Source organism: Macadamia integrifolia, chromosome 11, assembly GCF_013358625.1.
Source record: "Macadamia integrifolia cultivar HAES 741 chromosome 11, SCU_Mint_v3, whole genome shotgun sequence".
Lineage (NCBI taxonomy): Eukaryota > Viridiplantae > Streptophyta > Magnoliopsida > Proteales > Proteaceae > Macadamia > Macadamia integrifolia.
In genome coordinates this window covers 30,470,008-30,494,565 of record NC_056567.1, presented here as the reverse complement: position 1 = coordinate 30,494,565, position 24,558 = coordinate 30,470,008, and the positions used below count along the sequence as shown (strand labels likewise).

Genomic DNA, 24,558 nt, shown 5'->3' with positions numbered 1-24,558 from the left:
GGCAGAGTCAGTCAGACCTTGTGGATGAAGAGATATTCTCTTCACGTTGTATCAAGAGAAACAGGGTCCTGATCTTTCGAAACAATTCAAATAAAAAAATCCCCACATATAAAGCTAAAGCGATGAGGCGATGCATGCCATGCAATTGTCTTGAGAAATTAAAACTTTGGCGCGTATAAGAAAGAGAAAATTGGGACAGCAACCTCCAAAGTCCTGACTCTCAACCCCTACTCCGTGAGCCAAATGGAAGAAGTCGACGAAACAGATGCAGAATCGCAGGTAAAATTTTCGCATTTGCACTAATCTGGTTATGGTTTCGACTCCGATTTTGATGAACTCTATCGATCGTACGCCTCCATTGAGCTTACGTATCTGCATAATACCATGGTGGTTCGAAGTTCGTGCTGCAACTTTGGTCGTTTTCCCTGGCTGTGCCCTATTTTGTCTCTGCGGTCCTGGAAAAACTCGACTTCAATCGAGTTTAAACTCTAAAGCTATAAGATATCGAGACATTTATTTGATTCAATTTTTTCCCCTGAAATTATGAGAGAACGGTTAGGATTCTTGCATAATCTGTGTAGGTGTGCCTTCAGATCTCCGTCTTCACCGTGCGTGGAGATTTTTTTGTGCATACTTACGCCTGTACGTGATTGATATACATAATCTGTTTCTTAGATTCATGCTATTGTGGAATTCCAATTACTAATTTTAGATTATGGAGTTTGCAGCCATTGGTTTTGACTGTTTGTGTGTTACTCAAGTATGTGTTTTTGCATTTAATTTCATAATTAGGTTTCGGCTGTAAGGATCCACATCCATGTGTTCAGATTTGATCATTTGAGATGTGCGTGTGTATACGAAAATATCTCCATATACAAAATTGTGAAGCGTAATCTCTTTATGAGTTAATTCACCTGGCTTTGTCTTAACTTCAATTGCAGGTGTACATGGCATGCATCATGCAAGGTAAACGGTGAGTTTTGTACATCAGATTTGCAACTATTTCCTACTTGATACACTTACAATGCCCGTTGATCAATGAACCTATTAGTTTTTAACTATGTCCAAAGGGTGGCCTTTGATATACTATGTTCAAAAAAAATGAATAGAACAACTTAAAAGACACCACATTTTCCGAAAATGTATCTTTCGTACCTAGAGGCTAAAGAGTAAAATAAGTCTTCATTGCGCTAAACTTGATTTCAGTTGGAAAAGGACTCGCCTTTGAAAAATGTCAATATAGATGAAAAGTTAGTTTTTCCAAAGTTATTTTCTAAGATATACTTGTTGGTGTACGATGTCTTGTATTTCGTCACAGTTTAACCCAGGGAGTACTAGCGCAGTGCCTTGACAGGCAGGATGGCTGTCCTACTAGCCGGTTAGCGGGCCGTGGGGGTTGCAAGGGGGCAGGAGGCCCCCCTGCATAGCAGGGCGCCCCCCTTCGGATTTTTTATTTGAGAGCAATTGTGTACTTTTTGGATTAGGGTTTTTCGCTATATATTTGTAGCAAGGGTTTATTTCTCTGTAATGCAAGCAATACTGAGAGGTGTGAGGGACGAGCGCTGTAATCCTATGCTCCATTGATAGTGAAGCAGGATCTCATCTCACCGGGGACGTAGGCAATCTTGCCGAACCTCGTAAATCTGTATGCATTGCTTGTTCTTTTTTTTCCATTATCTTTTGCAACGTTTTAGGGTTGTGTTTCTACAATACTTTCGTCTACAAAGAATCTAGAGAAGAACATATGCTTATCTAATTTTTCTAAGCTTTTGTGGCAATCTCAAGAAACTATATGTTCATGGTAGGATTGTGAAATGGAGTAACATGAAATGAATCGGATAATATCTACTATAAGTAAAACGGTCACAATTGGAAGATGGTTGCCTGAAAATACTTCGAACTTATCGCTTTATAAATTATAAATAGGTATGACTACGGTTCATGGAGATAGCATATTCATTTGAAGGTTTAAACACGAGGGAAACAAGATGCTGAGATAGGAACCAGATATAGAAAATTAGAAATTATCTTTAACATAATGTGAAAATGAACCCAGTTTGTGTATGATAACATTTATTGTTTTACATATCTGATAAACAAAATATGATGTCATGATCTTACTAAATGACTTAATATTTTGTTCCAAACTCCAAAGGGCAGAGGACCAAGAGCTCAAAATTCTCTTGAACTACTATGGGCCTACTCTTAACACTGACAACATTATAACATAATGTGAAAATGAACCCAGGTGTATGATAACATTTATTGTTACGCACAATCAACATTTGTTTTTTTGGACTGATGACTTTCTTAATTCTTACTGCTAGAGTCGGGGTTGCATACTACGATTCCAATATCAGCCACCTTTATGTCACTGAAGTTTGGGAAGATGGCAGTGCAGATTTTCCCCTCGTTGATCTCAGTATGTGATTCTGTCTTTTTCCCATGTTATCAACAGTGGGTCAAACCTTACAAGTTTGGACATTATGGTTTTTTTTCTTAGTTGTTAGAGAGAAGGAAAGATTATCTTACAAATTCAGGATCATGTTGTGTTTCTTTGATACTCAAGACTGAATAGTATGGATTTGCCTCAGCGTTGCTCTTGATTATATATTCTTATGTTCGTAATGTTCATTCCTCAGTGCCATTTGAATTGTTGCATAGATGAATTATCCCCTGTAGATTTGTATTTTTCTGTATCTTATATGTTTCTTTCCACTAACATTGGCTCAGTAAAATATCAAGCCAAGCCCCTGATCATTTACACAAGTACAAAAACAGAAGAATCCTTACTTGCTGCTTTACAAAGAAGTGGTTTGTAACTGAAAACTTGGCTGGATCAACGCAAGCTGTCAAGTTCTTTTTATTTTGATGACCTTCTGAAGTATCACAGATGGAGCTGAAGCCCCTCAAGTGAAACTTATGAAAAGTTCTATATTCAGTTATGAACAAGCGTGGCACAGGTAATAATGCATTTGCTTAATGCTTCAACCTTTTATTTTTATTAATACCTTTTCTGCACTTGTTTATTTCCATCTAAAGTGCATTTACACCAGGGGCCAGCATTGGTTCTGTATGTAATGGCATTCATTACATAGTAATTATTTTGGATGTTATTTTGCATAAATTTCGTAGATTGAAGAAGTTGAATATTCCAATCACTGGAATTCAGTTGTTTCTTTAGTTATAGGCAGGTATATAACATAAATATTGGTAAGGATTTACTACAGATCTGATTCAAATGTTTAGACAGAAATGGTCCCCCCCAAAAAAAAAAAAAAAAAAAAAATATATATATATATATATATATATTACAATTCTAATTCACATCTTTAGACAGAAAATATTTGAAAGAGCTGAAGCAACTTGATGGAATGCTAAAGAACTAACCTTGGAAAATAAAACCTTATCCAATTAAATATGTTCAGGGACTAAACCATCAACCTGAGAACCCTTAAATGCATGGTACCTTATCCAAGACACGTTTAACCTGCTCATACTACTCACATACTAACAACAAAGTTGCAAATAAAACTCCCTATAACTGATCCTAAGCAACACTTCCGTCATACTGTCATACTCCCTTCAATTTTTGAATAACAATGTCTGCAAAATTGACATCGGAGATGCCACTGCATCAATTAAGAGGAAGACCAAGGGTGGAAGCACATAGAGAACTTATAACTGGCATGAATAAACAAGAAAATAATATTAGCAGAAAAATAGTATGTTTTCTATTACATAATTTTTAAGTTTTTTCACAAATTTGATGCAATTCCTACTTAAAGTTAGTCATAATTAAGAAATCTCATATTCTATTTCAAGTTTTTAATTATCCTTCATTGATTATTGACATTATCAGTCTCTATATTCATAAACATGCCCTTTCTTTGTAAGTCATAGGTATAGCTAGGTAAGATGGTGACATAGACGATGATGTTTCCCAGAGAATTAAAGTGGGATGGATGAAGTGGAGAGGAGTGTCTAGAGTGTTATGTGGCCAGCGTATTCTATAGGACTATTGTGCGACCAGCCATGATGTATGTGGCGGAATGTTGGACAGTTAAGAAGTGACATATAGAGAAGTTATGTGTAGCTAAGATGAGGATGTTAAGATGGATGTGCGGCAAAACTATGAAGGATAAAGTAAGGAATAAGCATATTAGAGCTGATTTGGGAGCTGGGGGATCAATGACAAGCTTCGTGAAAGTCATTTGAGGTGGTATGGCCAGCTCAAAGGAGGCCTGAGGATGCCCCAGCAAAGAGGAGTGACCTGATCCAGATTGAAGGAGCTAAAAGGGCTAGGGGCAGGCCTAAAATTACCATAGGCGAAGCGGTGAGGAATGACATGCACCGCCTCGGTCTTGTCCCAAGTATGATTTTAGATAGAGCCTATTGGAAGGCTAGGATCCAAGTAGTTGACCCAATTTAGCCGAGAATCTCCTGACTTGTTGGGCTGAACCTCTTTTCATCTTCTTCTTATCTCATCTCTCATCTCTCTTTCTTTCCCCTTTTATTTTTTATTTTTGGAATAAATCCATGTAGCCGACCCCATTAAGTTGGGATAAGGCTGAGTTTGTTGTTGTTGTTGTTGTGGGTAGTGCAAGGTAAGAATCTTTTAAAGTCCAAGCTTGAACTTCATGGTTTAGTAGTACAAAATAAGTATGTATGTACTGATGTAACTTTATTTAGGCGTGAACCTATTGAGATAAAGCATCATCAGGCCTAGTTCTAATGCTAGAGCATGGATTCACAAACAACTGAACCAGGATTGACCTAGCTGAAGGATCTGGAGTACAATTACCTGTTCAAATGTGATGCTGCTTCAAAGCCATGATTATACGTTATGCAAATTCCCATATTATTTTGAAGACTCCTCTTTCTTCTTTGTGGTTGGCATTACAATGAAAAATTTTTAGGGAGTATACCCAATAGAGAGTGTTTTTTGGGCATTGTTATGCCAATATATATATATATATATATATGATATATTCACTTTTCTTGATCATATTGAGTGGTCCTCTTTTCTTGATGCAACGGTTCTTTTGTCCTCCTCTGATCTTCTCTCTCCCCTTTTCAAACATTGCAGATTAATATACCTTCGGGTCACCGGGATGGATGATGGGCTAAGCGTCAAAGAGAGAATTTGCTTTGTGAGTTAAAAATAAATAAATAAATAAATAAATAAAATCTATTGTTAGTTCTTGTTTATTGATTTGTATTCTTCTACTTCATTTTCTTAGTCATAAAATGATTTTATCCAAGACTAAGATGGTGGACAAGGATTTGTGTGGCCAACCTAAGCAGCCAAAGTATGGTATGGAGCTGGAGTGTGAACGGATATGAGCCACTGGAGCACAAATTTCAAATGCTTCAAATAACTGGAGCATCTGTGAAGTTTGTGTGTTTGTATTTGCTAGATTTTCTAGTATTTTGGTCACTTTAAGGAGGCATTCTCAACTTCCAAGCATTTTTGTATCTGTTGTTTTAAAATGTTTTCTTGTAAAGGGGTGGATAAGCAATATTCTTGTTGGCATTTAATGCAATGTAAAAGAGTTACAGAGGGAGAAAGAGAGACGACTCTGGTCAGTTTGAGCTTGACTTACTCTGATACTCTATTATTATATTATATATCTAATTGAATAAGTGTTAACACTGAGCACGTAGGCTCTGTTTGTTTAAAGGTGAAAAATATTTTCATGAATTTGTCAAAAGCCAAATATAAAATTGCATAAGGATTAAGTAAGGGGGAAAATAGTTTACTAAAATGCAACAGAAGAAATTGGGAAACAACTTCCATTTTGAATTCTAGGACGTTGTTTTCCAAAAAGGTGGTGATATCGTTGAACTTTGATTTTTGATACACATGATCCCATGGAGGACTCCAACCCCCATCATATGGCTGGATTTGTTTCCCTACTCAACCATTGCTTAAATGTGCTTTCTTGTCATGCACAACCTAAAAACAAATACAGGAAAATATAAAATAAAATTTATAAATAGAAATAAATTATTTTCCAGGAAAATATTTTACAGCATTGGGATTTGGAACTTGGCCAGCTGATCTTCAATGAGGAAAGCCTGAGTCTGAATCAAGCCTGCCCCCAACCTGTCATATGAGCCCTAGCTAAACTGGCAATTGTTGGCCATCTACATAGTCATATCTATTGGCCTCTTAGCCACTCAGTTTTCTTTCTTTCCATCTGTTGAGTTGTTGACTGATATTTGCATACATCACTATCATTTTTCTGCTAGTATGGAACTTTTTACTTTTACAAAGATTTTTGAACATCTTCTGTTTTATTATCAATTGCAGTTGAATTCTATGATGGATATTGGAAGTGATGTCCAAGTTCGTTCGAGTGGGGCTCTTCTTGCTATATTAGAAAATGAGAGACTTGTGGATACACTAGAACAAAGGGAATGTGGGAATTCATCAATCGCTATTGATTGTGTTACAGAAATTTCATTTTATCCTTAAATTCTATGCTCCCAGACTTTGTACTTGAAATCTCCATTCTTAGTTGATAATAGTTTAAGGCTATATGATTCACCTCATTTAATGGTTGATATGTATGTGATATCTACCATCATTTTTTTTTAACCTTACATCCAAAACAGAAACAACTTTCTCAAACTGGATGCTGCTGCTTATGAGACACTGCAAATTTTCCAAATAGACAAGCATCCAAGCCATATGGGCATTGGGAGAGCAAAAGAAGGGTAAGAAGTGAGAGATGTTTTGTGGTCCTTTTCTTTTAAGTGAGAGTGGTGTTTTTGATCTTACAAATGGACATTGATATTCTTAAACTTCAGGTTTTCTGTGTTTGGGATGTTGAACAAGGTATGGCAGAGTTATGTCCTGTGTGGAATTCGAGTCAGCAATATCCTTGGACTAAATAGCTTAGTTTTTGTTTATTTCAGTGTATTACACCAATGGGCAGACGACTTTTGAGGTAAAATCATGTCAAGAAATTTGTGATGCTGTGGTTTTGGCATTGTCTCTTATTCATGAATGGCATTGTATCAGAAACTGGTTTCTGAGGCCTATACTTGATCTTGGAATTCTGAACAGTCGTCTCAACAATGTATCCTTGTCAATAAATAGATGATTATTCATTTTTCGTAGAATCAATAGATTGGGGTGGCAGAGCTGGATTCATGTAACTGACCTGTAGTTGGGAGAAGGTTCTGCTGATTATGATATTCCTTGAATTTGTTTTCTTCAATTGATCATGAGAATTGTAGTGTCCAATATGATAATAGATATCATTCCTTGTTTCTTGTGAAGAACTGATTACCACTTTACGTGAAACACTGAAGTCTGTAAAGGATATTTCCCACATACTCAAGGTGTTGGTTTCTTTCATATATTTTCTTTTCCTTAATAGTTCCCTTATTGACTGTCTTTGGTTCCATTTCAATATCAAGATTTCTAGCTCTAGTTCCTATTACTCAGAGCAGAAGGTTCAACCAGTGTGTGGATATTTAAACAATATATTGATGGTGTGGGTGTAGATACAAAATTTTGTTTTGGTGTTAGATATGATTGTTGATGATACATTTTTGTTGCCTTTAGTGAACAGTTCAAGATTTTAGGCTAAGTGGTAATGCACATGGTACCAGAGCAGGGATGTTGAGTATTCAACTCCCCGACACTTCTTCCCCCTTGGTACCACGTGAAATGTTTCCATGTGAAATTGAATGCATGTCACATGCAAGGACCATGTGTATACAGGCGTGCACGTGCCCAGGGGTGTTGTGTATACATTTACGTTGTCCTTACTTAACAGTTCAAGCTTTTACGCTAAGTGGTATCACACAATAATTCTCTTCTGTAAATGTTGATAGTTTAGCAAATAGTTTTGCTGTTATATGTCCTTTTAACATTTATGAGATTGTAGTTAACTTCAGATTTGGACATGAAAAAAAGAAAGAAAAGAAAAGTGGATTCCATGGCTTAAAGTATGCTAGACCTATTCTATTGGATGTATGGAATATAATTGATGATCCTCTTCAGTGGCAAGCTTCTCTCTCCTGATTCAACTATATTTATGCAATAACGATACCAGGAATATGACTTTAGGTTAGAGTTTTGTGCCTTGGTGCTCTGTTGACTGCATTGGATACTGCAACCAATATTGATATCAGACCCATAATCATTTCTTCGGTTGATTTCCAGTTGAATTTCTGCATTTAAAGAAAAATGTTTCAGTACTTCATCATATGTGATGTGCAGTAATGCAGTCTAATTTTATACAATTGTACAAGTGCATGTTTTCTTGTAACAGATACACCAGTCAGTTTCAACTCCATTGATTGTTCATTGGCCTTCCAAATCGACTTCAGCTACAAAATTTTAACCTAGTTTAATTATGTTCTCTGGTCTCCATTTATTCCTGAGAAATAGTATATTTGTTTCTTCGTTTTCAAGTATGATCTAAATTATCTTTTCTTTCTCTCTTCTTATTTTCATTTGTTTACTTAATTAATTTGTGTTTTTGCATTTGGAGTTTCTTTATAATCTCACATCTTAGCCCTGCTGCTTTTGTTCATGGAAGAAATTCAACTCCCCAAGTTCTGTATATACATCTGGTGACTGGATGACTTTCCTAAAGGTAGATACATAGACACTTTTCTTTTTCTATTTTTTGGGCTAATATTTGTTCCTAGATACTTGAAGATGCTATTTTTACTTCTTATTGACTGAGATGAAACTGATATTATGTAAGAAACGTCAGCACTAAAAAATAATATACTTAACTCATGATAAAGTGTCCCATTCAGCACACAATTGTTCTTTGACGGTGCAGTTTCTTCTCATGGCATGACCATGTGGCCATGCATTCAGATTATGTGAATGTCATGTCATAAGTGCTTCTAGCATCTCATATGAATATTTACATGATTGATGATCAATAGAAGAATTATGAGATTAATTAAGTATTTAAGTGTCAGCTTTCAACCTTTAGGCACCTGGCTTCTCTGAGGAAATAAATCATGCAATTTTCATTTTTCATTTTAAACAATATAATGTGGTGTCATAGATTTTACAATAAGCAATCAAAGTACCAGATTTTCTAATTCTGCTTGTTTTTCAGAGCATATGTTCACTCTTGCATGTGAACAAGATATTTGAGGTTGGTATTTCTGAAAGTCTTCGAGAGCATGCAAAGTCTTTGAACTTGGATATTGCTGAGAAGGTATTGAGGAAGTGTTTTTGTGGATTTTTCTTCTAACTTAATTATTACGTGGACTTGAAGTTTCTCACTAGATGGACAATAAATGTGATATATGTGTTCTTGTAGGCAGCTTTATGCATTTCACAGGAGCTGGCTTTTGTCTATGAACTGGTTAGTCCGTATTTGTTTCCTAATTGCAAGCAGTTGCACTCTCTTTTATTAGCATTTTATTTTCTTTAATTTTACTTGTTTTATTGTGAGATCTGAACAAAGGTAAAAAATTAACTGCATGCACTTGGTTGGTTGGAGGTTATCACACAGTCATTAGGTTCAAACTCGGAAAAGGGTATAATCCATGAATCATGAGCCTTAAATGATCTGGGAGGAAAATCATAGCACTTATTTTCTCTTTGATAGAGATGCCTGCAATATTGTACTGATTTTTTGTTCTTGAGTTCCCATCCACATCAAGTGGTTCTTTTTGGTTGGCCCATATGATGATGGGGCATTCTTTAGCCTTATTAATTAGGACATTGGTATTACATATTTACATTAGACATTGGTAACTATCACATGGTTATTAGTTTTGTATTCTGCATACTATAAACCTATGCTTGGCATCTCTTTGATAAAATGCTCTCTTTAGCATTTTATATTCTTATGATTTTGTTGATATTGCATATTCTAAATTCTCACCATGTGTATTTGTAGGTAATAGGCATTGTTGATGTTAATAGGAGTAAGGAAAAGGGGTACGGGACAATGGTGAAGGAGGGGTTCTGTGACGAGGTTAAACTTCCTACTAATATGACTTTCATTGGTTTGGGTCTTTACTCTTTAGTCTTTGCACATCAGCTGATATTTTTGTTATCTATTTTTGCACATCAAATGGTATTTCTGTTATTTGAAAACCTCCAGTTATTGTCTTCCATCTATTCTTTGGGCATCTTTTATATTTATATATATTTACTCTTTTTTTTTTTTTTTTTTTTTTTTTTTTTTTTTTTTTTTTTTTTTTGTGGTTCTCATAGGGAGAGCTTACATCAGTGTTTTTGGGAATAATCCCACATCAACCAACTCTGGGACCTTGGACAACTTTATATACTACTAGAGCCCCTCCACCTAATAGCTTAAGCTATTGGGTAGGACACTTCAACATGGTATCAGAGCCACCATGTCCATTACATTAATGATACATCCGTGCATGGTCACCCAAAAGAGGTGGCACACATGCCATATGTACCACCACCCAAAAGAGGGGTAACACGTGAGGGGGCCTAATAGCCTAAGCTGTTGTGTTGGACACTTCAAGAATTGTGATGCAGGATCAGCTGTAATAAGGTCACAATACCTTTGGGTTATGGACCCAACATTACCAACTGAGAGAACATTGGTTCAATCCCACCTCCCTCTCATAACTCACATGTCGGTTTGATAGCATTTCCACTTGGTACGCTCAAATCTTTCACTGATCAATTCCGGCACAGAGAAAGAAGTCTGGTGAAGTTCTGCTTGAAAGAAATGGATGGCATCCTCACTAAGCTCCATATGCAGGAGTTACATAGGCAGAGCTGTCTTGTGGGACTTTATTCGTGCTTTGAGGCAGATATGTCAGTTAATCCATTAGCAGCAGGAGTAGGAGCTGGAACAGTGGAGTGGAAAGATTCAATTGATCAGGAAGGCAAGCGATTATGCCGATCCATATTCATGAATTTGTATGAGTATCTATTCTAATTCTAGAAATTAACCATGTGCCAAGAACCAAATTGAACTGGTGGCACAAGGATTTTCCGTCCTATGCTTGACCAGCTGAGCTATCCTGACTCTTCTTGATGCATCATTGTCATTCTATTTACCCATTCAGCCTTAACGATCCAATGGCTAAGAAAGTACATGACATAAGTTCTACTTCTTTTGGGAAAGGACTAAAAGCCAACCCTGCTTAGGAAAATATGGAAGAGAAGAGCCTATGGGAAATAGTGAAGAAAGCTCCAAATCTCTAGGGCTGTCTGCTCTTGACCCCGGTAAATGAATACTCTTCAAAATGGTACTAAACCTTAGTTCCTGCCACCTGTGCAGCTTCCCCTGCTGGTAGGTGATTGATGGAAACTTGTGCTTTTGGTGCTGTCTCTTCCACAGCAGCCTCTGCTGCTTTGTTCGGATGCTCCAACATGTGCTTCAACCGTCATATACCAGATCTATTTAAATCGAATAAGACTGAAAAAATCGCCCCAATAGAATGATCCGGGCTGCTCTCCATGAACAATGTGTTGACCTTGCAAGAAAAGCCTTACCCAGGGTGGTTGTAGATCAGCAGCGGCTTCCATGCGCCTTCCTCAAATAGGGGCTCAGCCGTTGTTTCTTTGGTCTACGATCAGCTAGCGCTTAATCCATTGCTTGTTGAGACTTGGAAGATTAGGAAAAAAAAAAAAATCGCTGATTGTTGTTCTTCAGCCCATATTTCTTCTGTTAAACCTGAACCTATCCACATGCACTTGATCATCTCATGATCTTCACTGCAACCTTGATCTTGATATACTCTATTCATCTGTCCGATCTGATGGACTTTTAAGGTATAGGCAATTCTGCACCAGAGCTTCTTGAGCCTCATTCCAAGTTCTCATAGGCATATCTTCAATATAACCACTATACAATAACCAATTACTCCGAACTGTAGCAGAATTTTACAGTTTTCATGTCTAGAAAGCATTCAAACAAAACTCTTGTAGGGCTATTAAAATGCAGCCATGTTTATAGGTAAGAAGCAATATTCCTCTTAACTTTGGTCAGGCAACAGATTTCTCTTAGTTCCAGCAAAACTAGGTCCTCCAAATATATTGGTGAACCAGGCTGATTTGCAGTGCCAGATGCACAAAAGTAGTGGAGGTTGACTTGTATGAAAAAACATGCAAACATCAAGCTAAATTAAGTAAACTTGGCTAGCAGCAGTACTATCATGAGTCCATGGCACCACTCCCATGTGAAACTCCATCCCAAGGAAGCTAGTAAAGGTTTTTATGGATTGTACTGCGTTTCTAGAAAATATAAGCAATTTTCCAAATAAACTGAAATTTGAAAATCTGAATTCTTTGTTTGAGATGGCTTTCATTATGAAGAGAATCTACCATGAATAACTCTCAATCCAACAAAAAAATCCTTTGAGAAAAAAAAAGCACAAACTTTAATTTCCAATAAAGTATGGATTGCAATAGAATAAAAAAAGTTTGGCTCCAAAAAATGGATCAAGAAGGCAGACCACTGAAGCAGTGGTTTAGCTATCCTTGCCGTTTTAGTCCACCTGCCTTGTGATTTGGTGCCTTCAAGTTCTGCAGCATATTGGTGGCTAATAATCAGATTAAATTACAGAGTTGACAGGCCTTCCCTTCTCTTCCTCTTTTTTTTTTTTTTTTTTTTTTTTTTTACATGTTGGGGTCGTATTCAAGGATGATCATGTATCCTAAAATGAAGACTATATGGAAGTGTACAGGTTTGGTGGATATATGGACAGCAATGTTGTATAGAGCTGATTGTTGGGTGATGAAGTGAGTGATAACACATAAACAAAATAAATATAGTGGAGATGAATAAGTTGAGATGAGTGAGTGGGAAACGAGAAAAACATAGAAATAAAAAAATTGAGAATATTTAGAGTGGCTCCGATGGAAGATAAGTTGAAGAGAGACATTTGACGTGGTATAGGCATTTGCAACTGAGGCCTTCGACTGCACTGGTAAGGAGTGATATGATGCAAATTAGAGGACCTAAAAGACTAAGACTGAAAATTACTTGGGAGGGAGTGCCAAGAAAGGTTATGAATAGCTTAGATTTTAGAGTTGACTAGTATGGCTTTGAATGGTGAAAAGGGGTCCTTGAAGAATTGGGTTCAATATCAATATATAAAGAATTAATATATGTAAATATATGTACAATTTTAAATGATCTGAGGATAAGAAGGTAAGAAAATATATGGATGGCCATGAGTTAAAAAAAAAAGAAAAAAGGGGGGGGGACTTTAAATAGAGTTAATGGCAAAACATGATTCATGTAGCTGATGCCATCTAGTTGAGATACAATCAATTGAGTTGATAATATGACTCTATTTGACAAGCTTGTAGAATTGTTGAATTTTGAGTCATTGGGATATGTTCCTTAATTTAAATCTGCTACCAATTTGAGTTATACTTTTGTCCTACCTTAATTGTTCAACTGAAGCTTGCCTTTTCCTTTGACATCTAGCTGGATGAGCTAAGAAAAATATATGATGAATTACCCGAGTTTCTAGAGGAGGTATATTTCCTTTTTCCCATTTTATTCATCAAATATAAATTATAAACCATAATTTTTGTTTACAATCTTTCATATATCCAATTACACCAATTCCTTGCAGGTGTCATCATTTGAACTTGAACAACTACCTCATCTACGTGGAAATAAACCTGCTCCTTGTATTGTTTACATACATCAAATTGGTTGGTTCATGTTTCTTTGTGAATTTGTACCTAAAAATGCTTCAATTTTGATAGAAATATCAGTTTAATAACAGATTGAATCCACTCTTGATTAGAGTATTAGTAGTACACGATGCATCTAGTGGTCAACTTCCATTTATTTCTCACATATCAATTGTGATATCCTTCCCCCTGGTCACCAAAAATAGGTTCGCTGATGTGTTATTGTAAAAGTGGGTTGTTAGTCCAGAAAGAAAATCTGGTAGTTAACTCAATTGCTATTATGGAGGCCTGGCTCCAAATAATTGGCTTCATCAACCCTTTTGTTCCTAGGGCTGTGAATGAATCAGGATGTTTCTCTCTGTGATTGTGAATACTTAGGAGCATAAATTATTGGAAAATGTATTTGGTAGAATTTTGATTAATATGTGGGTTCTGCAATTTCTAAGATGGTAGAAGAATATGAAATATTGCTGAAGTGTGATTGTCTTGATTTTTCCAATCAAATAACAAGACATCTAGAAACTTACAAGATATGGGGTTTCAAGTTCGGTTTTCGGTTACACACTACCAGTTTATTAAGTCAGAAGGAACCTATCGGACTATGGTCACTCTTCACTTCTTTTACTTTATAATGAAGATAATAGAGTGTTTAAATGTACTTGGATCATTTGTACTTCACTACTGATTTTTTTTTTTTTTTTTTTTTTTAGCATTTCTATGCGTTTTGATACTTCCTACCGATTTCCTAGTTCTTCTGATTTTCTTGCTTCTTTCTTCATTTATAGGATATTTGATGTGCATTTTTGAAGAAAAACTTGATGAAGACGTACTAAAGGAGCTTCAAGATTTTGAATTTGCAGTAAGTGTAAAGTAGCTGCTATCGTTAAATTCAAACAAAACTATCATGTGTCTGAGGTGATATTTCAAAGCTTCTTCTGAATATGTGATGCTTCTATCAACCTAGTTTTCAGACAGGGATGGAGAGACGAAGAAATTCTTCTATCGTACTTACAAGACACGAGAGTTGGACAATCTTTTGGGTGATATATATCATAAAATTTTAGGTACATGGCTTTAGACACCATTCTTTGTTGAAAATTTTGATGGCATTTGTATAAAATATGTCAAGTTCTGTGTGTATCTTACTTAAAAGATGGATAACAGTATCTACTTTCTGCACTTAAATTTAGAAATACTTAGAAATTATAGTTTTTATATTTAAACCAAAACATTACCTGTAGTAGAATGTCCCCTTCAATAATTGCAGATTGTAGGTATAGCAAGAAAAGGTGTATTGCCATTGTAGGTACATTAAACCTGTCATTACTTCTTTTCTTGCTCTCTTCTTTGTTTCTCAATTACAGACATGGAGAGAGCAATTGTTGGAGACTTGGTCTCCCGTATTCTTGTATTCTCATCCCATCTACTCAAGGCAGTGAACTTTGCGGCAGAACTTGATTGGTAAGAAACACTATTATAAAATGTTAATGGTTTCATCTGTTTCTTTCCCAAACTTATTTTCCCAGTTGTTTCTTTCCTGACTGCTATTTTGTGGTTATAATTAGCCTTTTGTCACTGGCATTGGTCGCCCGTCAGAACAATTATGTCAGGCCCAATTTTACTTCAGAAACCTTCCTTGATATACGAAATGGCAGGTAAGTTTGTGAAATACCATTTTTATATGGCTGTATGTTGTTTACAGTATGTCATATGAGATGAAGGGGGAAACAAAAGAGAAACTGTTTGCATCAACTTGTACAGTTAATAACAGTAGTACAAATGGGTATCAGGCATGTTTTGCAGGAAATGACAGTAGACACATTTATTCCCAATGATACAAAGATTCTTGATGACGGTAATTGGTGTTACATACTCCAATAATTAGCATATAGTTTCTTTCTCTGGTTAAATTTTTTTGAATGATTTATGTTTCAGGAAGAGTGAACATCATCACTGGTCCTAACTATTCAGGGAAAAGCATTTACATAAAACAGGTAGTAAGATATATTAGCTTGATATGTCTGCGTGTTCCTTGAATTGCAATACAGGATATAGTTTAAACTCATTCTTTGGTATATTCCATACGTGTAATTCCTTTACATTGACTCTGTTGTCTTCCTGTCTTCGTTTTATGTAAATTGGTTCTGGTGATAGTTGATTATGTTGTTCATGTAACTGTGAAATTATTCTGTAGGTTGAAGTTGAGGACAACCCTGGACCATTTCTTTCATTAATAGTCACTTCTAGTGCTATGGTTGCGGACTGCAGTTTCTAAACTGGCATTTCTTTAGAACCAGCTGCATCTGAAATTAAATTTTATCTCAATTATGTATTGGGTTTTCAATTCATGAAATCTATTTGTATGGTGTATGTTGTATGTTAACTATCATAAATCTGAGATGACAGAATGCTAAACAGAATGGTGTGGTTTAATTCATGTGGAACCCATAACTAAGTTGGGAGAAATGTGTTTCAGGTGGCTCTGATTGTCTTCCTTTCCCATATTGGAAGTTTTGTACCTGCAGAGGCTGCTACTGTGGGTCTGACGGATAGGTTTTTGAGCTTCATAACCACCAACATATTTCATTTATGGGTTGTCTACAGAGTTACATATTTTAGCATGCAATAGACAAGGCTAACAACAATACTTTGGGGCAGGATATTCTGTGCAATGGGAAGCAAGCTTATGACTGCTGAGCAGTCAACCTTCATGATTGATCTACATCAAGTAGGAATGATGCTTAGGTTAGTTTCAAGCTGAGTATGGTACCTTGCTAGCGACCATATATAATGGTCTTTTGGGCTCCAGAGCCATGGATTCTCCAATTCAAATTGTTAGGAACAGTGTTGATCTCTGCAATCCTCTTTTATTTCTAAAATGGCACAGTTTCTAAATGATGCTCTCTGCATCCCATTTTGGAAGCTTTAAGATCATTTCTTACATTGTTTAATGTTTCTTTTGTCCAAAAATGCTGTTTGGAAAATATATTTGTATATTGCAACTTTTATTCATCTCATGGACAACCAAAAAAAAAATTTATCATCTCTGTATGTTGATAGTCAGAAATTTATGTAGGCATGCAACATCACAATCATTGTGCTTAATGGATGAATTTGGTAAAGGTACTCTTGCAGGAGGTATGTTTTTTTGACATACACTTATTTTATATGTTACTTGGATATTTGGTGTAAAATAGATATTCTCTCGTTTTAAAGTAGAGTAACAGTAATCCATTGCTTTGTTTATGTTACCTTTTGTTTTAAAAGCTGTTCTCCTTGTTCATGTCAGATGGCATTGGTCTCCTTGGTGGAACTATAAATCATTTTGCCTCATGTGATGACCCTCCAAAGGTTTGGTGAAAGTAATGATGTAGCAACTGTCTGTGCTGTTTGTTGTACTTGGAAATTCAGTTTTCTGGCTATGATAAGTTTATAACTATGAGAAGGACTTAATACTGATGAAAGATTTCTGTAATTTAACTCTGATCTCTATAATTTGTATATTTATATACTTGTACATGGTCACAAAAGAAAATAACATTTCTCTTATGCAATACTCTTCCCTGTTCCATAAAAATAGTCCACATTAAAAAAACTCATTTTAAGGGACGGTGTATTACTTTAATTTCCTACTGTTCTTAATTTATTTTCCTAGTTTACCCTTCATCTACAACATCGTTCGAACCAGTTGAACTCTTATATATATATATATATATATCTAAATCAGCATGTAGTGAAATTTGTTTCCTTCTGAGTTGGCTTTCTGACAGTCTTAAAACATTGAGCATATGTCGAATTCTAGACAGGTATACTATGCTTAACTCATCTTTTAGACTCTACTGAATGATTTGCAGGTTCTGGTGTGCACACACTTGACAGAGATATTTAGTGAGAGTTGCTTACTGAAAGTGTGTTCAATTTCTGCTATGTTATTAGATGATATCCTCACTATTTCTATTGAGGAAATGACAATCTATGTACTGACCATTTCAGTCTGACAGCATCAAGTTCTACACCATGGGTGTGCTGAGACCTGATGATAGCTGTAAAGATGAGGAAGCCATCGTGTTCTTATACCGGTATTTGAACAGTTCCTCTTAAATTAAATTGATTCTGAGAGATACATGAAACCTATTGGTTAGATTCATGAGATAGAGCACTGCACCGTGTAATAGTCTTCCCTGCAAAAATAACTTGTTGACCGAGTTGAATGGCGGACTATATGATATTTCTCTCCTGCCCTTTGGGTGATTCTGTCCATCTGGATTGTCACTTCCCTGATAGCAAACCACATATAACTACAAAATCATTGAACCCAGTTGTCATTTTAGATGGTTATGGTCATCTGGCCATGTCAGGTTCTTCTTTGGGTGGTGGGGACAGCTAGTCGGATCATGGGTCCTTGTCCCTTGAATGTGTTCTGTGAACCATTATGATCAACTCAACTCTCTACACCTTTTCCCAAATAAATGGGGTCAGCACACGGATTCTCCTGTGTCATCCAATTTTATTTAAGATCATGTTAGTTCTCAAACCTTTGCTGTTATGATATGATGCTGGTATATGATCCATAAGCTATTTATAGAATGACCTCTATTTACTTATTGATAAATTGCCCTGGAAAATTTGGATGTTTTGTCATGCAGGCTTATCCCTGGACATGCGCTTCTGAGTTATGGTGAGTGTTCTTTCTACACCACATGGTTTTGGATATCAACTGCCACTGTCCATTTCAAGCAACAGAAGCTAATTGTGTGTGTTACAGGGTTGCATTGTGCTTTACTTGCTGGTACGTCTGAAACTCATTCGTGGTTCTCTTATTCTCCCCCACCCCCTTTGGATGAGAATGTAGGTATCCATATCAACTTGTTGGAGATAACATCACAAAGTCCACATTGTATCAGTTGGCATCCGTTTTTTAGATTGGCTAGCACCTCCATGTCAATGAAAGTTGACTACTACAAAAGCAACAACACAGTTCTTTTAATCATATAAAACGGATATTTGTATAACTTTGAACGTAGTAGGTGGCATTAGTGGTGTTTTGGGATCATGAGAGAAGTATCTTAATGGTGCTCCCATGTCTGGTTGGTAGACCAGGATCAAATGCAGTGGAGATGAAAGCTTTGATCTAACAATAGTCTATTTATTTCTCAAAAACTGACTGTAGAGTGCAAGGTCATCACGGGGATGTGCTGGACAGAAGAGCCTGTTCAAAATTTTCGCACTTGGTTAGAAAAAGAAGGCGTTAGTGCTTTCCAAGATAAATCTTATTCATTTGGAATTGAGATCCGGCAATAGATTAGTAGATTGTGCGGCAAGAGAAGGGGTAAGGACAGAGATTTTGTAAATTGGGCCTCATCCACCTGGTGACCTGGATTATTGTAGAGTCCTAATATTGTTCTTATTTTGGGTTGGCCTTCCGTACTTTTGGGGGGTCCCAGTTCCTAATGAAAGTGAACTGATACATAATTAAAAAGAGGGGGGAAAAAAACAACAATTTAGTGTACATCACTGTAACTCATAAATGTCTTAGCAACCCCCTCAAGATGAAAAGTTGGCACCAGTGACCCACATCTTGAATGCCAGAAATATGGATGGCCAGTAGCTGCTCCTTCGGTTAATATATCAGAGATATGTGAGTGAGGCTACCTCTGATCCAATTATTGGTTGCTCCACCAAAATGAAGTTTTTGCCAAGTGTCTCCATGAACTTACCACTAAGTCACTGGTAATTTCTTCATGATATGGCAGGAAGGGGATTGATTGTCATGTTGTTTATGTAGGTGTACCAGAGGAGGTTGTTAGGAGAGCAGCGCTTGTGTTCGAGTCCACTGGAACACATAAGCATATTGAGAGACTGTGCAATGAGAAAATATCAGCTAGAGATCAGCATTACAAGGTAATATCTTAAGAGCTAAACTTCATCCAAAGGGATTATGGAACTACTTGCACCTGTTTCCTCTTAGCAAAACTGAATTGCATTACTCAACCTAATGCAGGATGCAATGGATAAGATGTTGGCATTCGATGCTCTCAAGGGTGATCTCAACCTCTTCTTCCAAGATATTTTCCCTTCTCATCCATCCTAGAATCATCAATGGTTTCTTCGGCTAAATATCATTTGTCAACTGTGCATAAGTAAACTACATCTTCAAATGCTGCACATGAACAGTTGGTTTACAAAATAGTGTCAAAATCTGGGAAGGGAAATGGTTTCTTTGGTAGCCCACCCAAGGAAGCCTTACCGCACAGCAATAGTAGTCACCTCATTGATCCAACTGGAAATCACCAAATCACTCTCCCACATGGCACTAGTTTGGCCGTTTCAGGAGGCTTCCATGGGTGGGTCATGGAAAATACTTTCTGCCTTTTTTTTTTTTGGGTAACTTTTACCATCTAGAGAGGGGAAGGGTAAAAATATTGGCTTATGATCTATCTGTCTCATCAATGTATAGTTCGGATTCCAATTTCGATGTTGAGCCCTGATATTTCTCACTCATCAACTTTTGTACATGTATAGTTAGTAATATTAATCATTCAATTAGTCAAGTGGTTTTTATGGATGATCAATCAGGTGAGGTGACAATAATACTTTTGAAAAATCTGGCATAATAAAATGCATATGGCATCCCTTAATAAACGTTATTGTTCTTTATCTGATGTTTTATAGGTGAAAAAACAGAATCAACAATCAAACATTCGGATACAGTAAAAATCTGCATATTAAACGCATGTTTACTAACTATGCTCGAGCTCCTAGAGACTAGATGGTGGCAAAATGACCACCCCCGCCTCCAATTGCCATTGGATGTCTGAGTGCTCCCATTGACCTATCTCATGCTGTTGTTAGAACCACGCAACCAGATAGCGATCACGTTCTCTCTCCCAAAAATAAATAACACAGGAATACGAGCATAAATGTGATGATCAATGGAACTGCTTGTCACAATCCGTCCAATAAAGGCCCATGAGCCAAGCTTCAAGCCCATGGACTTAGGCCATTGGACTAAGTGGTTAAGTTTCTAGAGTTTTTTACCGAAGTGTGGTAAATAGTGAAAGTTCTAAGTGCTTGACACGATTGCTTATAAGGGTCTAAGGCCATGACATGTTGTTAACTATAGAGTTGATCCATTTCCTCGTGGTTTTACCAAGGACTCATACTGGGTCCGGATCGACCACCTTTTACACTCTGTTGTTAAGACAGACCGTAAACGTAGCAACAATGTCTATGATGCAGGGTTCCAAAAACTTGGAATTGGATCCGGATCAGTGGTTAAGAAAACAACAAAAATATATGCTTTAATCCTAGTTTTTGAAAGGGGGTTGATCAGAATCGAGATTGTCCTTGGCTAATTCCAATCCCGCGGTTATTGGGATTAGATCAGTCATGGCTGATACCAATACTGATACTTGACCAATACCATATTGGTGGTGTCAGAACAAATAAGAGGGTAAAATGGTTTAATAAACACTATTGATATTTTGAGGGGCAAGACAGTCTGATCCGACCTGATACAATGTCAACCGAAACTTATACTAATACTGTGCACTAAAACCCTATTAGATCGAAATTGACCAATTCAATCCATATTTTTTAAACACTGCTTTGATGAATGCCTTTTAACTCGCAAACCTTGGTGTAGCAGTCATGACTCTGGTCCAAAGTAACATAGCATGTCATCGCTTCCAATCACAAATCACGATCATACTAGGCTCCAAACATTTTCCCTATTAGATGAAGTCAATAATACCATTTCCTATCGCAATATACCATTTTCTGTCTATTTGAAAACTGCGTTCAAGAGATTCCCCTCCATTATGACTTGAGGAAAACTAGATTCGTTGACACTTCTGCCAGAAAATTAAAATGAGAGTGGTGTGGACTCTCACGTTTTGTTTTTGAGAAAAAAAAAACTGTACAATGTCTTTCACTTGCGGGGATAGCTCAGTTGGGAGAGCGTCAGACTGAAGATCTGAAGGTCGCGTGTTCGATCCACGCTCACCGCAGAGTTTTTTTTATCTTTATCTTACTTTCCTGTTTTCTGTGATTTACTAGAATACCCTGGAGAAGCATCTTCTTTACCTTGCGAAAATGGCCTAGTCGAAAGAGTTGTAATGCCAGACATTAAGGTATTTCGGCAAATATGTGCACTTATATCCGTATTTATGAACTAACATTGTTACTGAAATTATCTTCATGGGTAAATTACTCTTGAGACTTTTAAGCTGGTCCCACAAAATATCATTGAGACTTAAATCATAATTCTCTTCATATGGCCAAAGGATGAGGGCATTTTTGTAAATACACAAGCAGGGTAATGCAATCAGTGTCAAATATTAATCTAGCCAATGGAAGTGGCATTGCACATTTGCACCTACCTCTGGTTTTCAGTTTTCACCACACTGGCTTCCAAACCAAATTCTCAATTATATCTTACGACAGCTGCCTTTTTTTCTACACTAATTCCTAGTTCATGCTGCATGAGGAACAGTTGAGGCATGGAAGCTTGAAGAAGCTCCTTTAATCAAGTTACTAGCTCCCTAACAAAGTATTATCAAAGACCGCCGGAATGCTTGCTACAAGAGAAAGCAGCAGAGGAAGAGAAAAATGAGGCATGAGGTTTTCTAGACAATTTACACAGCTCCAATGCAAGGAAGAAAACATATAAAAAAAATTTAGGTTCTAGCTCTACAAGATCATTCATATTGCACAAATATGTGAGCAAATTGCAACTCATCTAAAGTGTAATTCATAAATTCTTAATGTCTCAAAAGTAGGGGGAGAGAAAAAGGAACACATGAAATGAAGTCTTAACCCCTTTACATATCCTTTTAACAGAGACCAACCATACTCACAAAAAGAAGGAAGAAGATCACTATGTCAGTAATTTCACAAACCAGTGCATCATTACTGGTTGCTGAATGTTAAGAGTAAGCCATAATGGTCACTAGGCAAAACAGGGAGCACCAATTTCTGCAATTCTTTCCTCACTTTTTTCTCCTTACAATAAGTCAGTCCTGGTATAGCTTCCATCCCAATCATATCAACTGCACTTGTTTTAAAATCACGTAACTTGCACACAAATCGGTCTAATCGCTTCTGCAGTGTCCTGTTACCAGACAGCATCTGGTTGGACTTGGTATCATATGTCCATCCATTCTCCCTAGGCCTTAGCTCCACCCAAGCATCCACCCACCCTTCAGGTAAGGGAAATTCACCATCCAACTTGTCATCCCAGTTCATGTCACCACCAAATATTACATTAGGAGCATCCTTGAGAAGGTCAAGTGCCTCTTTTGCTTGAGTTACACGCTCCTTGCTGAACATCTGGTCCCATTTAGGAGGCCCAGGGCAGGGACTCTCAAGGTGACTAGTGGCAAGAACCAAGGGCTTTCCCATCACATCTTCAATCTCAGCCACACAAAGTTCTCTACCCATTATAGAGTTTCTGAAGGGTTTACAGCTGAAGGATTTTACAGGTAGCTTAATTAACTGCAAATGAGTTGATAATAGTAAGTTACAACACCATGAACTAAAACCTTGACAAACATATAACAAAATAATTAAAGAAGTGTGAAATAAAAGGTTAAGCAGATATCCAAGTTTACAGGGATCCAGACAAACTGAAACCCACAAAGCATGTCAGGCAAGAAGAAAAATGTTGTTTATCAATGTATGGACACAAGCCAGATGTCTCAGTCAACATTCTGACCACTGAAAAGAACGTAATGGAATAGATGGTCAGCATTGTCCAATAGAAAGCTAATACCTATCAGATTCGGTCAATTTTGACACATGCAATCAAGCTGGTCAAGGAACAGTAAACCAACCATGAAAAGAATGCACAAGGATGAGAAGGGGATCAGAAAATAACCTGCATGCAGAAATATGGTCTTGTGTTTGCCATCTCACTTGGGACTGAACAAGTGTATACTTTCCACCAGCTTGCATGCTGAAAAATGTCATAGATATTGGGTGTGACCTCCTGAAATATAAAAACTTGTAAAAGTTAATATATAAAAGAAGCATAAAACAAATTTCCTAGGAAATTTAAGTTAAAAAGGGAAAAGAAAAACCTGGAAACAGATGAGGTCTGGGGAATGCTGCTGAATGAGATCCCCTAGTGCTTTCATCCTCTTATGCATCTCCAGGTCTTCTCGGAACCAAACATTATAACTCAAAACTTTTAAGGTACTAACACAATCATCCTGGTTCATGTCCGCTGCCATTCATGCAACAATCAATGATGAAAAGTTCCAAAACAGCAACAATTATGTCTTATGCAGTTGTAGGCAATTTTAATTGATCTAGAAGAAATCATCATCTTGAATTATAAAGTAACTAATCATCCACAACATTCAACCCATCAGGTGAGTTTTCACTCTTACTAAATAAGATAAAACAACCATAAATTACTAAAATGTCAGAATTTATGCGGACAAAATAGTCATCACTCTCCTAATTTCATAAAAGAAAGAGGGTTCTGGCTGACCATCTAGATGGGATGAAAAGACATTTACATGATTGCAATCAAGAATGTATCTACAAAAGACCAATCAAGTTAAACTAGTCCTAGTCCTAGTTCAACCTGATACAAAATGATGCTTGCACTAAAACTGATTAGAATAGCTGCACCTACTGACGACTAACTAAGGCTCTGTACTGTAACGATCTAAAAAATGGGTTCTAATGTTTTTTTATTTTTTTGAAACAGAAATAAGGTAAAACCTGTATGGAAAGTCCGGTTCAATTTCTTGTTTTTTTGAAATGAACCGGACACTTATGAGACTTTTGAATCCATTTTTTGGAGCATAAAATACTTGTTTTTCACTTTTAGAATTCATTCTGAGCAAAAGGCGCCGAAACAGGTATCACTTATAAGTTATGAGGGGTAATTTGGGAAATTACCCTCAAAACATAAC

At 36.7% G+C, this 24,558-nt stretch overlaps 2 protein-coding genes and 1 non-coding gene across 17 annotated transcripts in view; 2 read left to right on the top strand and 1 right to left on the bottom strand.

Moving 5' to 3' along the window:
• The first annotated feature begins 1 nt into the window (after nt 1).
• On the top strand, nt 2-20,184 carry LOC122093159 (DNA mismatch repair protein MSH5). 15 transcript variants are annotated; one of them, XM_042663434.1, is made up of 34 exons: nt 2-279; nt 942-973; nt 2,328-2,422; nt 2,734-2,814; nt 2,894-2,963; nt 5,090-5,153; nt 6,317-6,471; nt 6,622-6,723; nt 6,817-6,844; nt 6,925-6,956; nt 7,031-7,088; nt 7,267-7,353; nt 8,562-8,618; nt 9,102-9,203; nt 9,309-9,353; nt 9,894-9,971; nt 13,419-13,469; nt 13,570-13,651; nt 14,419-14,492; nt 14,598-14,697; nt 14,998-15,094; nt 15,199-15,288; nt 15,424-15,488; nt 15,569-15,627; nt 16,110-16,186; nt 16,292-16,378; nt 16,710-16,771; nt 16,923-16,984; nt 17,488-17,541; nt 17,627-17,712; nt 18,280-18,311; nt 18,399-18,422; nt 19,419-19,534; nt 19,635-20,184. In XM_042663434.1, the coding sequence occupies exons 1-34, from the start codon at nt 244-246 to the stop codon at nt 19,722-19,724; spliced, it is 2,430 nt and encodes an 809-aa protein (XP_042519368.1). In that variant the 5' UTR covers nt 2-243; the 3' UTR covers nt 19,725-20,184. The 15 variants fall into 15 exon arrangements, 12 of the variants coding, with proteins under 12 accessions (XP_042519368.1, XP_042519360.1, XP_042519366.1 ...); XM_042663430.1 differs by lacking the exon at nt 2-279 and adding an exon at nt 330-642; XM_042663426.1 differs by having other exon boundaries at nt 18,280-18,422.
• Nucleotides 20,185-21,569: 1,385 nt separating this feature from the next.
• Nucleotides 21,570-21,642, top strand: TRNAF-GAA. The gene has a single exon. It is a non-coding gene; the product is annotated as a tRNA-Phe (tRNA).
• A 712-nt stretch (nt 21,643-22,354) lies between these two features.
• LOC122093170 overlaps nt 22,355-24,558 on the bottom strand; it is a 5,165-nt gene continuing 2,961 nt past the window's right edge. Inside the window, exons 3-5 of the mRNA XM_042663447.1 lie at nt 23,713-23,858; nt 23,511-23,621; nt 22,355-23,128 (exon numbers count right to left, since the gene is read on the bottom strand). Coding sequence (XP_042519381.1) covers nt 22,544-23,128; nt 23,511-23,621; nt 23,713-23,858 — 842 coding nt within the window. The 3' untranslated portion in view covers nt 22,355-22,543. The remainder of the gene's footprint in view (nt 23,129-23,510; nt 23,622-23,712; nt 23,859-24,558) is intronic.